Source organism: Trypanosoma theileri, assembly GCF_002087225.1.
Source record: "Trypanosoma theileri isolate Edinburgh chromosome Unknown TM35_Tth_2_V1, whole genome shotgun sequence".
NCBI lineage: Eukaryota > Euglenozoa > Kinetoplastea > Trypanosomatida > Trypanosomatidae > Trypanosoma > Trypanosoma theileri.
The window spans coordinates 270,824-282,825 of record NW_021639844.1 but is presented as its reverse complement, the minus strand read 5'-3'; the positions used below and the strand labels follow the sequence as shown (position 1 = coordinate 282,825).

Below are 12,002 nucleotides of genomic sequence, written 5' to 3'. Positions count from 1 at the left end.
ATGTATTAATCTCAGCTGCGTTCTTTCTGACTGCTTGCAGTGTGAAAGAGAAATATGAGACATTTGAAGCCAATACTGATTGTTCTGTCTGTACTTCAGCGGTACCGTGTTACCCCTCCGACTACCAATATTGTGTTGGATGTGTTTTGGGTGTCAAAGGTCCGCGAGATAGTATCTTTTGCTTTCTTTCTCCTTAATGAATATCCTTTATTAAATGTAATGACGATCCTTTGATGGTTTTCTCTTGTATACCCTTCTGTATTATCCTATTAGTCCTGCTTTTTCAATTGCCCCACACTTTAATGCTATGGAAGAGTTTCCCTCCCTCATCTCTTTCTCCTGGTTACTACGGTGTACAAGGTTTCCATATTCCTTTATTGTACTTGTAAATAAGTTGATTCACATGTACACTTTCAATTAATCTGAGATTCTTGTCTCTCTTTTTTTTTTAATTCCGTTGTGGTTTTAATGACATGTTTTTTTTTTCCCCCTCCTCCTTAGCGATCTTAGAGTGATTGAGGGGTGCAACCGGGGTTATTTCTGCAGAGAGGTATTTCTTGATATGAACACCAAAACAGACATGTGTAAAATTGTTTCTAAAGGAATTGAAATAAGGGTCTAAAATTGTGAGAAGGTTTTATTTGTTTTGCTTCTTTTTATTTTCTTTTCTTTCTTCTTTCTTTTTTTCTTTTCTTTTTTTACTTCTACCATACTTTGCATTTCTATTTTACGATACTGCATAAAGTGTGTACAGTAGGTAGAGGAGAGAGATTATTTTATTATTTCTCTCCTATTTTATTTATTTCTGAGTAAGAAAGTATATATATATATGACTGAGAATACAGATTACCCCACGTGGGCTGTAGCCGCACTAGCCATCTTTGGCCGCCATGCCACTCCTCTCATTATTCGTACCTTCACTTCTCCAAGAGAAGTACTCGAGCATCCAGAGGCCGCTACTTCTGCAAACCTCTACGTGGGTGAGGAGGATGTCGTGCGATTACACTTTCTTCTCTTCTCATCACTAGACCGATGTGATGATGTGGCGCAGGAGCATCAGCGACAGGAACAGCAGAAACAACAACAACAAAATAGTTCCAAAACTGCACAAGGAGGTCCGGGAAGTCATCGAACAGCCGTACGTGTCTCTGCTGGGGCGGATGTTCGTTTTCTTGGTAAACTTGTCCGTAATCATATGTTTACTTCATATGGATTTCAATCCGCCTCTGGGATTCGAACTATTTTGGCAATTGTGGGGGATGCCCCGTTGGATGCGGTGTTGCCGCTTTGCCGCTCCACCTATGAGGCCGCCTCTGCTGCTCTCTGCAATCCATTTCGAACCCCCCGCATGCATGCGAAGTTACTGCAGCGCTGGTATGAGGGAGTCCCACCGGAGTCTATTCTCCCCGCAGCCTATGCAGAGAATATACAGGCCGCCCCAACAGCAGATACCATGTCGGAAGAACCATCATTAGCGTACTCTCGTGGGTTTAGAGAACAGGTGAATACTATTATTGTACCATTTACAGCAACAGCTCGAAGTAGTATTGTATGATCCATTGAAATCTAATGGACATTATTATTATTATTATTATTATTATTATTATTATTATTATTATTATTATTGTTTATTGCTCAGTTGGAGGTTTATCTCTTTTTTGTTGGCATTCTATTTGTACTAATCATTTCTCTCCATCACACTACCCACCTATCCACATCTCTTTCCAAATGCTCTACAGTCATGAATTACTTTTCTTTCTTATCTGATGGATGTATGTTTATGTGTATAGATAATTTTCTTAATTAATTCTTATTGTGTTTTTATTTTTTTTAAAAAAATTGTTTCTTTTTCACTTTTTTCTTTTACTTTTACTTATATATATACATTCCTTTTTAAGGGTAGCATTATTTCAGGAACAAAGGCTAGGGAGGTGAGTGCGTCAACCCACCTTTATTCACCCAAGCAAAAGGAAAAAAAAAAAAACAAATAAAACAAAACAAAATAAAAACACAAACGAACAAAGAAAGGAAAGAGCGAAACGAGAGGAAATAAAGAAAGCAAGAAAAAAAAAAAGAGAGAGAGTGAGAGTAAAAAAAAAAAAGAAAGGAGGAAAAAGATAGTGCAAGAATAACATCTACACATACATACTTCACACACCCACATCCACACCTACACAGAGATATTATTATAAACAGAAGGAACAAGAAGGAAGTTAAATACCTCTGAAGAAGTACACACACAACCCCACACACACACACACACAACAAAACAACAAGAACAAGAAGAACAAACAACAGACGACCATTCGTATATATATATACTCTAATTTTTGTTTCATTTAGACACCACGAATAACGGGGACATTCCCTTGTGTTTTTTTTTTTTTTTTATTTCTATTTATTTATTTTCTTCTTCTACTTTCTTGAGGGCAACTCCTCTATTCATTTCGTACGTTTATAAATTATTAAACACCAATGCAGTACAGTGGAGTGGCTGATGTTGACCGCCTTGCAGAGCAAATGTACTCTAGCCCAGATCTGGTAACACGACAACAGGCGCAGGCATCCCTTGAACCCCTCATTAAAGAAGATGCGGATAGTTCTTTCCATATTACAATTCTTCAACAATCCAACAATCAATACACACTTTTGTTTATGGCCCAAGGCCTTGTACTTTGGTATAATGCCGCACGTAAATGGATGAGTATTGAACAAAAACGAGAATTTGTAGTTGTTCACTGTGGTGGTTGTCTTAAACGTATTTTTGACAGTGGAGCTCCAAAGCATGTAGTGACAAGTCTTCTTACAGCCTATGCAAAGTTAACAAAACTTTCTTTTGAAAATGAACCATTTTTAGAAGCGGCAGTGGATTTTCCTCTTGAATTATTACAACAAGAACAAGTGGAATCTTCTTATTGTTTGCTTAGTCTAATGCTTCTTAATACAATTGTGGTGGAGTTTTCTAAATTTGATTCTAGCAAGACACAAACTTACCTTACATTTGTAGCCCATCGTCATTGCAGTAGTAATTTTAAAGAGAAATCACTTCTTAATATTTTTATGATTGCAGTGAGACGTCTGGAACAAGTAACAGCAAATTCTCCGCATGTTGCGGAAATTGTAAAACTTGTGGAAAGTTGTTTATGTTTTGATTTTCGTGCTATTACCGTTGATGATACAGAAGATTTACCGTTTGCTCAGTTTCCACAATCATGGAAGAGTATATTATTAAATTTACAGTATTTAAACTTATTATGGGGTAAACATGCAGAATTACCTTATCCACTCTGTGCTAGTTTACTTACAGGTATGATGAGTATCTGTGGTGTACATCGTACCTTTTTTGACACCCCAGAAGAACGATCACAATATCTAAAGTATACTTTAACTGTATTAACCGAAACAACTATGTTGCAAGATGGTCGTCTTAAAATTCCAAAATATGTTGAATTGTTTACTGAAACATGTAGACGAGTTTTATTATCTTTTGGATACCGTGATTTATATCAATTACCTGTATTTGGGGTATGGATAAATGCTATGCGTATGGTTTCTATGGAAGTCGTTTCTATTCCATTTGGTCAGGAAGGTTCACTCTCTACATCTACTACTGTTATGTCTTATTGGGTAGCTTTATCTAATTCAAAGAGACGTTCTTATAGTGATCAAAATCAACGGGATATTGAAGATATAGCTTTACAAGTATTACAAGCATTTATAGAAGCTCGTGTTCGTACACCAGAAGGAGGAGGAGGAGGAGGAGGAGGAGATGGAGGTCCAGTTTCATTAAATGATGATGATGGAGATCATCTTATTGAAGCTGTGATTTCTCAATCTGAATCCTATACTGCTGTTTGTCTTTTGGATCCCGTGATGTCTTTAAATGCTCTTGCGAATTATTTAGATCAACAAGTTGGTACTTTTATTTTATCTTCTCCCTCTTCACGGGGATGGTTATTCTTTTTAGCAGGTGCAATCTTACGTATTGTACCTTTTAATATGGAGAATTCCGGTGTAGAACCCTGTGCACGTCTTTGTGTATATTTAGCAGGATGTACTGCACATAGTCCTCGTGGTGGGGATGCAAAGATTTGTGGTAGTTTTGTAGAGCGTGGGTTATTGTATTTTCTCACCTCTACACAGTTAATGCTTCTTGGTGTTCATAATGATAATATTTCAGCAGTAGTGGTGAAAGGGTTTGGATCTCATGCAGGATTATTTCAGTTTATATTAGATAATGCGGGTTGCAATTTACTTCGTGGAGATGATGATCCAGATGCGGCGGAGATTATTAGAGAAAGTGCGGATTTAATTACAAATTGTTGTCGTGATGTTCAACCATCTTTTTTAAAAGATTTAACATTTGATCTTCCTCCTATTTCAGAACTTCCACTAGCACAATCGGAACGTACATATAAATTACGTACCAATTTAATGAGAGCCTTATGGTTTATAGGTAGATCAGAACCAAATACACGAGAACGAATGGAAGCCTATCTTTATAATGTTGAAGTTTGTATGCGACATACAGTAAATAATGAAATGACAAGTACAAGTTTTATTGCTGGATGGTTACGAGATTTACGTGGAGCTTGTCAAGCCTTAAATGAAGATGAAAATATATTTGCAGATTTTATTGATTGGTTTTGTGCACGTTTTGATGTATTTAATTTAGTTTTAGATATAGCCTCCAATTCATCTGTAGTGGTAATTGCACTTATGCGTTTCTTATGTGAACTTGTAACTCCTGGTAGATATGGAAGATTACATGTTTCCTCAAGTAGTAATAGTGCAATGGGTTTAATGTTATTTAAACACCTTTGTGGTCTTATCGCGAAGGTTGGGGGAAAATGTTTTGCATCTGAACATATTATGGCTCTTGAAGGGTCATCATCTGATTATCAAAATACACTTAAACCTTGGATGCTTTCTATGGAAATATTAAAATTATGTGTACAGGGATCTTTTGTACCTTTTGGTGCCATGTTATATTACAATGATGAGACCTTTGAATATACAACAGCAGAACTTTTGTGTAAACTTACATTATTAGGACCTAATTTATTTAAGGAACATGCAAAGTTTGCCACTACCGCACTTGATTTATTAAGATCTTTAACAGAAGAGAATTTGTATTATCCATTACGCCAATTAAAAAGCAATGAACTTTTAACATTGATTAATATTGTGATACTTATTTGTGAAGATGTAGATGCCCCATCTGGGGTTTTACTCTTTGGATTAAGTTTTCTCGCCTTTATTGCTGGACTCGTACGGGAAGTAAAGGCGATGTTTCTTACTCCATCTCAACAACCCTCCTTATCAGGCACCGCAGCCGCATTAGGGAATAGTGGTAGTAACGCCAATACACCACCACCGCCCATATCGCCAATGCTCCACGGCTTTGTGCCGCCATTGCAATTACAAACATCCGCCACTCGAAGTGGAACACAAAGTCGACCTCCACGATTTGCACGTGAGGTGCGGGAACAATTAGCCGCCCTGCTGGTTCCTTATGAAGATTTATGGCAGCGGCTTATTACAGTAGCGATGAATATTATTGCATTTCGTGATCGGGCGGTTAGTGCGAGTAGTGCGGTGGTGTTTCCCATCTTTGAAGCTCATCCACCCTTTTGGTTTGGCTTTATGGATCAATTTGTGGCTTCCTTTCCAGAGCGTAAGCAGTCGGCGGTGCGGGAGGCTTTGTCGGTACTCACACATGCGGGGGAAACGCAGGAGAAGTTCTTCTCAGAGGTATTTACCTTTAGGCAGGCACTACGACGCCTTAACGTTTAATATCTATCTATCTATATCTATATATATATATATATATATATATATAGATATAGATAGATAGATATATATATATAGTTAGTTAGATAGATAGATAGGTAAGAGTATGTGTATGGAGTTGGGTTATGTCTGTCTGATTAGGTGGGTGGGGGTGTAGTGAAATGGAGCAATGTGATGTTGGCAGTGATTGTTACAATGGATAAGAAGGAACAGTCTTCTCTTTTCTTTTTCTTTGTTTGTTTGTGTCTTTGTTTTTTTTTATTTTATTTTTCTCTTCCTCTCTCTGTATGTATTTCTTTTTTTCTTTTGAGAGAGAGAGAGAGAGAGAGAGGGGGGGGAGTGTTTGTAGGATGGTTCTCTCTCTTTCTTTCTCTTCTCTCCTACAGTTTGTGCAATATGATATATATTTTTTAACCTATAAGAAAAAAGAACAACTTTTCTTCTCTTTCTATATATATATATATAGGCATTCTGTGGGGGGTATCCTATACTCCTCCTGCTTGTGTATACACAATGTGTATTTGCAATGAAATGGAGAGAAGAGAAGAAAAAAAAAAAAAAACATAAGGGAACACAACAGAAGAGGACAGAAACAATAAAGAAAATCCAATTGTGTGTAAACGCGAGAGGTTGTTATTATGATAGTAGTATGTGGGAACCATACAAAGAGAAAATATAAATAACAGTACAAATTGTATAAACTCTAACAGAGGAAGAAAACAACAACAACAACAAAGAATGAAGAAAAAAGAAAAGATGGAAAGAAGAAACGTCTTCAATGAGGGAATATCAGTTTCTTTAAAGAAAGAATTATAATGATAAAAATAAAGAGAGCAAAGATGAGAAAATGCAGACGAGAAAAGGGGGTAATGGTACCAGAAAGAAAAAAGAAAGAGAGAAAAAGAGAGAAAAAGATAAAATAAAGAGAAAACAACAAGAAAAGAAAATAAAAAAAGAGAGAGAAAATAAACAAAATGAAAGAAAGATATTGTTTATTATTACTATTATAATGATAATAACATCAGCAGCGGTAAAAAGAAAAAAAGAGGGGAAGGGGAACGAGAATAAATTATTTCATATTGCGTTCTTTTTTTTTCTGCGTCTTCAATGATAAACATCAATACGGGTGGAGAGGGGAGGGATGCAATTGAGAGAGAGAGAGAGAAAAGAAATATTATTAGCGAGACGAGGGCCAAAACAGAGAAAGAAAGCAAGAAGAAAAAAAAAAAAAGAGATTAAAAAAGTTGCTTTTGGTAGTTCTGAAAGGGAACTCAATTTCTTTTCTCTTTTTTTTTTCTATTTTTGGGATTCTTACACAGCCGGGGGGTTGGGGGCTGGTGATGTGTAAGTGACACTACTTCTTTTCACATCTATTTGTTCCTTTCTGTGCTGCCTTGTTAACAGTGTGAATCTTTGTGTAGGGATTGTTTGAACCCTTTTTTTTTATTATTTATTTTGTCCTTTTTTTTTCTTTTGATTTTTTTTTTTTTTTCTTTTTGCTTTCCCTTCTTTTTTGATTTGTTTAACTTAACCTCTGTATCTGTATATATATATATATATGTAGTCTCTTTTTTCTCTTTGTGTATGTGTGTTTAGTTTTCCCTTCTTGGAGAAAGGGAATAGCAGTGAGTGTGCTTCTCGGAATTAATGGCTTTCCTCTCCCTTTTCCTTCAAGGTGTATTTTCCCTCTTCCATTTGTTCTGTTTCCTCTTATTCGTATTTGCAGGCGGCTTTCTATCTATCCTTTGTACCCATGAGAGAACAGGAATAATAATAACAACAACAAATAATGGCAGCAGCAGTAGCCGTGGGAGATGACGGTGTTGTGAATGGAGAGAGAGAGAGAGAGACTATGAGGAATCCACATTGGCGATTATGAGCCACAATACCTAGTGCCTATTATTATGATTATGATGATGATGATGGTGATGATTATTATTATTGTGGTGCTAGTGGTATGTTTTCATTATTTACATGTGCACAAGAGGATTTGGTAAGAGGAAAATCAACGAAAAACAAACGAAAAAAAGGGGGACTCACTAAGAAGCGCTGGAAGGGGGAAAAAATAAAGAGACAAAAAGAAAAAAGGAGTGGGGTTACAGTGAGAAGGAGTAAAAAAAAGAAAGGAAAATAAAAGAATAAAAGCAAAAGAAAAAAAAAACAATAAATGAAGGGTTATCAATAATAGCAATATAATGGAGGTATTATATGCTTTTGACAATTTCTTTCACTTTTCAAATGTTTATAATTTCTTTTCTTTCTGTACTTCTTTGTGTTTTTTTCCCTCTTTCTTTTCTCTGTGTGTGTGGATAGCGTTTATTTTCACATTTACCTTTCCTTCTCTCTCTATCTCTCTTGTTGTTATCTGTTTATTATCATTTTTATGGTTCTTTGTTTTCTGTTTATACCTTTATCAATGTGTCTATCGTCTTTGTATTCTCAATTCTCACACATACGCATTCAAACATTCACAGTCACGTTGTATTTTTACCAGAATGTCTGCAGCCCTCCCCTTCTTGATTTCTGCAGACACACTTCATTACAACATTACCAATACGAATCAATAAAGATATACCCAATGCGCAATATCAATCACTCTCACTCTCACTGTATATATTTATATGTATCTTAATGCTTCTTCTCTTTTCTCTTTTTCTCTTCTCTTTTTTTCTTTTCTTCACTAACCAAATAAATAAATCACACCATAAGTCTTCACTTGCCTTTGCAGACCACCTATATTCTCTTACATTGTGTCTGTCTGTGTGTGTGGTGTGATTTCCGTCCCTCTACACACTTCCACAGACTCATTATACTATATCCCACTATAATACTTTCACTCCGAATAAATAAATAAATAAAAGATGGGAGAGGACTTCACATCGTATGAGGCGACGTACCACACCTTGTTGGACCCCGCCGCCCCCCTCGACAGCCGCTTCCGCGAGTTGTACCGCGTCAAGTCGGATCTCCTCCACACCCCCGCCGGTGCGCATCTCATCGCCGCCGCCGTCGACACCACCGACTCGGTGCTGCTGCAGCACGAGCTCGTCTACAATCTCGGCCAGAGCGGAGTGCCCGCTGCTGTTCCTCCACTCGTGCGGATCCTGCGGGAAAAAGAAAAGTACAATCTCGTCACCCGACACGAGGCCGCGGAGGCCCTCGGCGCCCTCGGCGAAGTCCCCGCGGAGGCGCTGGAGGCCCTCGCCCAGCACGCCAGCCCCGAGACGGAGCCCTCCGCGGGGGTGCGGGAGTCCTGCGAGTTGGCCCTCCGCCGCCTGCAGCTGCCGAAGCACAGACGCGTCCCGCCGCCGGGGTGTCCGTTCGTCTCCCTCGACCCCGCCCCCGCCTTCGCCGCCGACGGGAAAGAGGAGGAGGAGGAAGAGGGAGAGGAAGGCGAGGTTCCACGCGAGGGGGATGTCCCCGCACTGCAGCGGATCCTCTGCGATGACAGCGGGGCCACATCCCTCTGGCGTCGCTACAAGGCCATGTTCACTCTCCGCAATATCGGCACGAAGGAAGCCGTCGAGGCCCTTTCCGTCGCCCTCCGCAGTGACACCGCCAGTGCCCTCTTCCGACATGAAGTGGCATTCGTTCTCGGCCAATTGGAGCACCGCGCCTCCATAGATGCCCTCTGCGCCGCTTTAAAGGACGAAGAAGAGGCACCAATGGTCAGACATGAGGCCGCAGAGGCGTTGGGCGCCATGGCAGATCCCGCACTGCTCCCAATATTGGAATCGTACGCCAAACATGAGGAACCACTCGTGCGGGATAGTTGCGTGGTGGCATTGGAGATGCATCGCTACTGGTCCAACTTTACAAAGAAACCACAACAGGAGGAATCCAATACTAATACTACTACTACGAATGCGGGTACAACGATCACGGTCAGTCCTTAAATGCATACCATGTGTGTTTCACAGGAATGTGAAACGTTGAAAGAGAAGCCCAAGGTAAATGAAGAAGAAGGAATGATTTATTCAGTGAGTGAGTGAGTGAGGGAGTGGGGAAGGTTATATATATATATATATATATATATAGGAAGAGATATTTGCATCTTCGCAACACCTTCAATTGAACGTACAAGGCCAAAATGGGAACAGTCATAACGAATGGAGGAGAAAAAGGAGAAAAAAAAAGAAAAAAAAAAGCCATCAAAAGAAACATAATAAGACTGGGCTTTTCACCTATGGAAGTTAAAGCTAAAGAGTGCATGAGTATGAAGAGAGAAGAAAAAAAAAAAAAAAAAACATAATAACGTAAAGCAGTAGATAAAACAATGATACGAGAGACAACAATAATAATAACGATGTCAACAAGAAAAAAAAAAAAGTGAAGACACCCGAATATAATACTTGTCAAGAATAAGAATGAGAAAAAAAAAAGAAAAAAAAAATGCTCTTGAGTGTATTAACAAAGGTAACTACTGAAAAATAAGCAACCAAAAAAAAAAAAAAATAATTAATAAAGCGTATATCACTTGACTGTGTGTGTGTGTTTTTTTTTTCTTTTTCTTTCTCTTTGTTCTCCAGAGAGTAATATTTTGGTGTACAGAACCGCTTCCTCACTGCGCAAGGCTATTTGTAAAAAGAGCGATAAAAAAAAAAGAGAATGAATGGAAGAGAATTCTTCCGTTCATTTTATTTCGTATTATTGGGTGATGATGATGATCACTCCCCTTTGAAAGTATAGTTTACATACATACATGTTTATTTCTGATTAATCTTTCCTTCTTCCTCTTTTTCTTTTCTTTTCTTTCTTTTTTTTTCTTATTTGTGTAGTTTTGTTCTTGTTGTCCTTCCTCTCTTAGGAGACACTGATTAGGGAAGAAAAGGCTCCTAAAACAAGTCAGACAGAAAAGAAGCAAAAAAAAAAAAAGAAACTCAAGTAGTCCTCTTTAAAGGAAAAAAAAAAAATAATAATAATAACAACAGTTGTGAAGCGGAAGGGGGAAAGGAAAAAAAAAAAAAAACAAAAACGAGTAATTCTCTCTATCTAATTTTCCTATCTTTTTTTCTCTAGTATATATATATATATATATTCATACAAAAATGGGGAACTCTACTGCGTATGATATTTACATCGCTCCTTTTCTTCGGGACTTCCATGTGTTTTTCCCCATCTTTCTTTCCTGGTTTGTGGTCCAATGGGCGGCTTCTCATCTCTTGGGATTTCTCTTCGGCCCGCCTTTTAAAAGACTCCCAAAAGAAAAACGTGAAGATGTCATTGTGCGATCTGTGAGTGTATGTAATGGTCTTCTCATGACGGGAGCTGCTGTTTGTTTCCTTCATGATCTTCGGCAAAATAATTTTGTCTTTCACAATGATCAATATAGAGAAGTGCCGGGATATAGATTCTTTCGTATTGCCATTGTATCTTACTTTGCCTGGGATATTGTAGTCTGTCATGTGTATAAATGGTCCTTTATATGGAAAGTTCACGCAGTGGCTAGTTTTACCGGCGCCTATTTACTTTCTTTTCCCTTTTCCGATCACTATGGATCCTACTTTACAGGAATGTTTGAATTAAGTAATAGTCCACTGCATCTTTCTTCTATTCTCCGTACACTTGAAATCTCATCTCTTTTACCTTTTGCCACCGCGATGGAAGGTCTCTTTGCAATTCTCTTTGTTTGTGTTCGAGTGGTGGGGGGAAGTATAGTGACGGCCTCTTGGTTAAAGCATACATATATGAATTTGGTGGCGAATTACTACGCGGGTGGGACGTTAGTGCATGGGGAGGTGCCTTTATTGATATCCATTGTGCTTATAGTGATTATTCAGACTCTGCAGTATATTTGGTTTGTGGAGATTGTAAAGCGGGTGATGGCGATGTTTGGGATTTCTTTTTCTTCTTCTTCTGCTAGTTCTAGTTGTTCTTCAATAGAGGGAGATGCGGTGAAGAAGTGTGTAAAGGCAAAACAGGTGTGAAGTTTATTATCATGATAGTTTTTTTTTTTTTTTTTTTTCTACATTTCAGCTGAAGTAAGAGAGAGAGAGAGAGAATAGGTCTAAAGGATATGTGAATATGAGAAGAAAGAAAGAGAAAGAAAAAAAAAGGAGAATAAAAGAAAGAAATACATAATAGAAAAATAATAATAATAATAATATGGTATATTACGTATAAAAAGATAAACAACCATTTTTATTTATATAATTTTGTATGAACTCATATAATTATTTATATGTATATACATACAAAAAGGAAAAAAA

The 12,002-nt window shown here is 37.9% G+C and overlaps 4 protein-coding genes across 4 annotated transcripts; all 4 read left to right on the top strand.

Moving 5' to 3' along the window:
• Window positions 1-829: 829 nt before the first annotated feature.
• Window positions 830-1,555, top strand: TM35_000021970 (uncharacterized protein; the record flags this gene model as incomplete). The annotated part of the gene is made up of 1 exon (XM_029021515.1): window positions 830-1,555. One exon carries the CDS (start codon window positions 830-832, stop codon window positions 1,553-1,555), a length of 726 nt encoding a protein of 241 aa, XP_028886937.1.
• A 920-nt stretch (window positions 1,556-2,475) lies between these two features.
• TM35_000021960 (uncharacterized protein) lies at window positions 2,476-5,796 on the top strand (the record flags this gene model as incomplete). The annotated part of the gene is made up of 1 exon (XM_029021514.1): window positions 2,476-5,796. One exon carries the CDS (start codon window positions 2,476-2,478, stop codon window positions 5,794-5,796), a length of 3,321 nt encoding a protein of 1,106 aa, XP_028886936.1.
• Window positions 5,797-8,654: 2,858 nt separating this feature from the next.
• TM35_000021950 (uncharacterized protein) lies at window positions 8,655-9,689 on the top strand (the record flags this gene model as incomplete). The annotated part of the gene is made up of 1 exon (XM_029021513.1): window positions 8,655-9,689. The coding sequence occupies one exon, from the start codon at window positions 8,655-8,657 to the stop codon at window positions 9,687-9,689; it is 1,035 nt and encodes a 344-aa protein (XP_028886935.1).
• A 1,152-nt stretch (window positions 9,690-10,841) lies between these two features.
• TM35_000021940 (uncharacterized protein) lies at window positions 10,842-11,720 on the top strand (the record flags this gene model as incomplete). The annotated part of the gene is made up of 1 exon (XM_029021512.1): window positions 10,842-11,720. The coding sequence occupies one exon, from the start codon at window positions 10,842-10,844 to the stop codon at window positions 11,718-11,720; it is 879 nt and encodes a 292-aa protein (XP_028886934.1).
• Window positions 11,721-12,002: the final 282 nt, after the last annotated feature.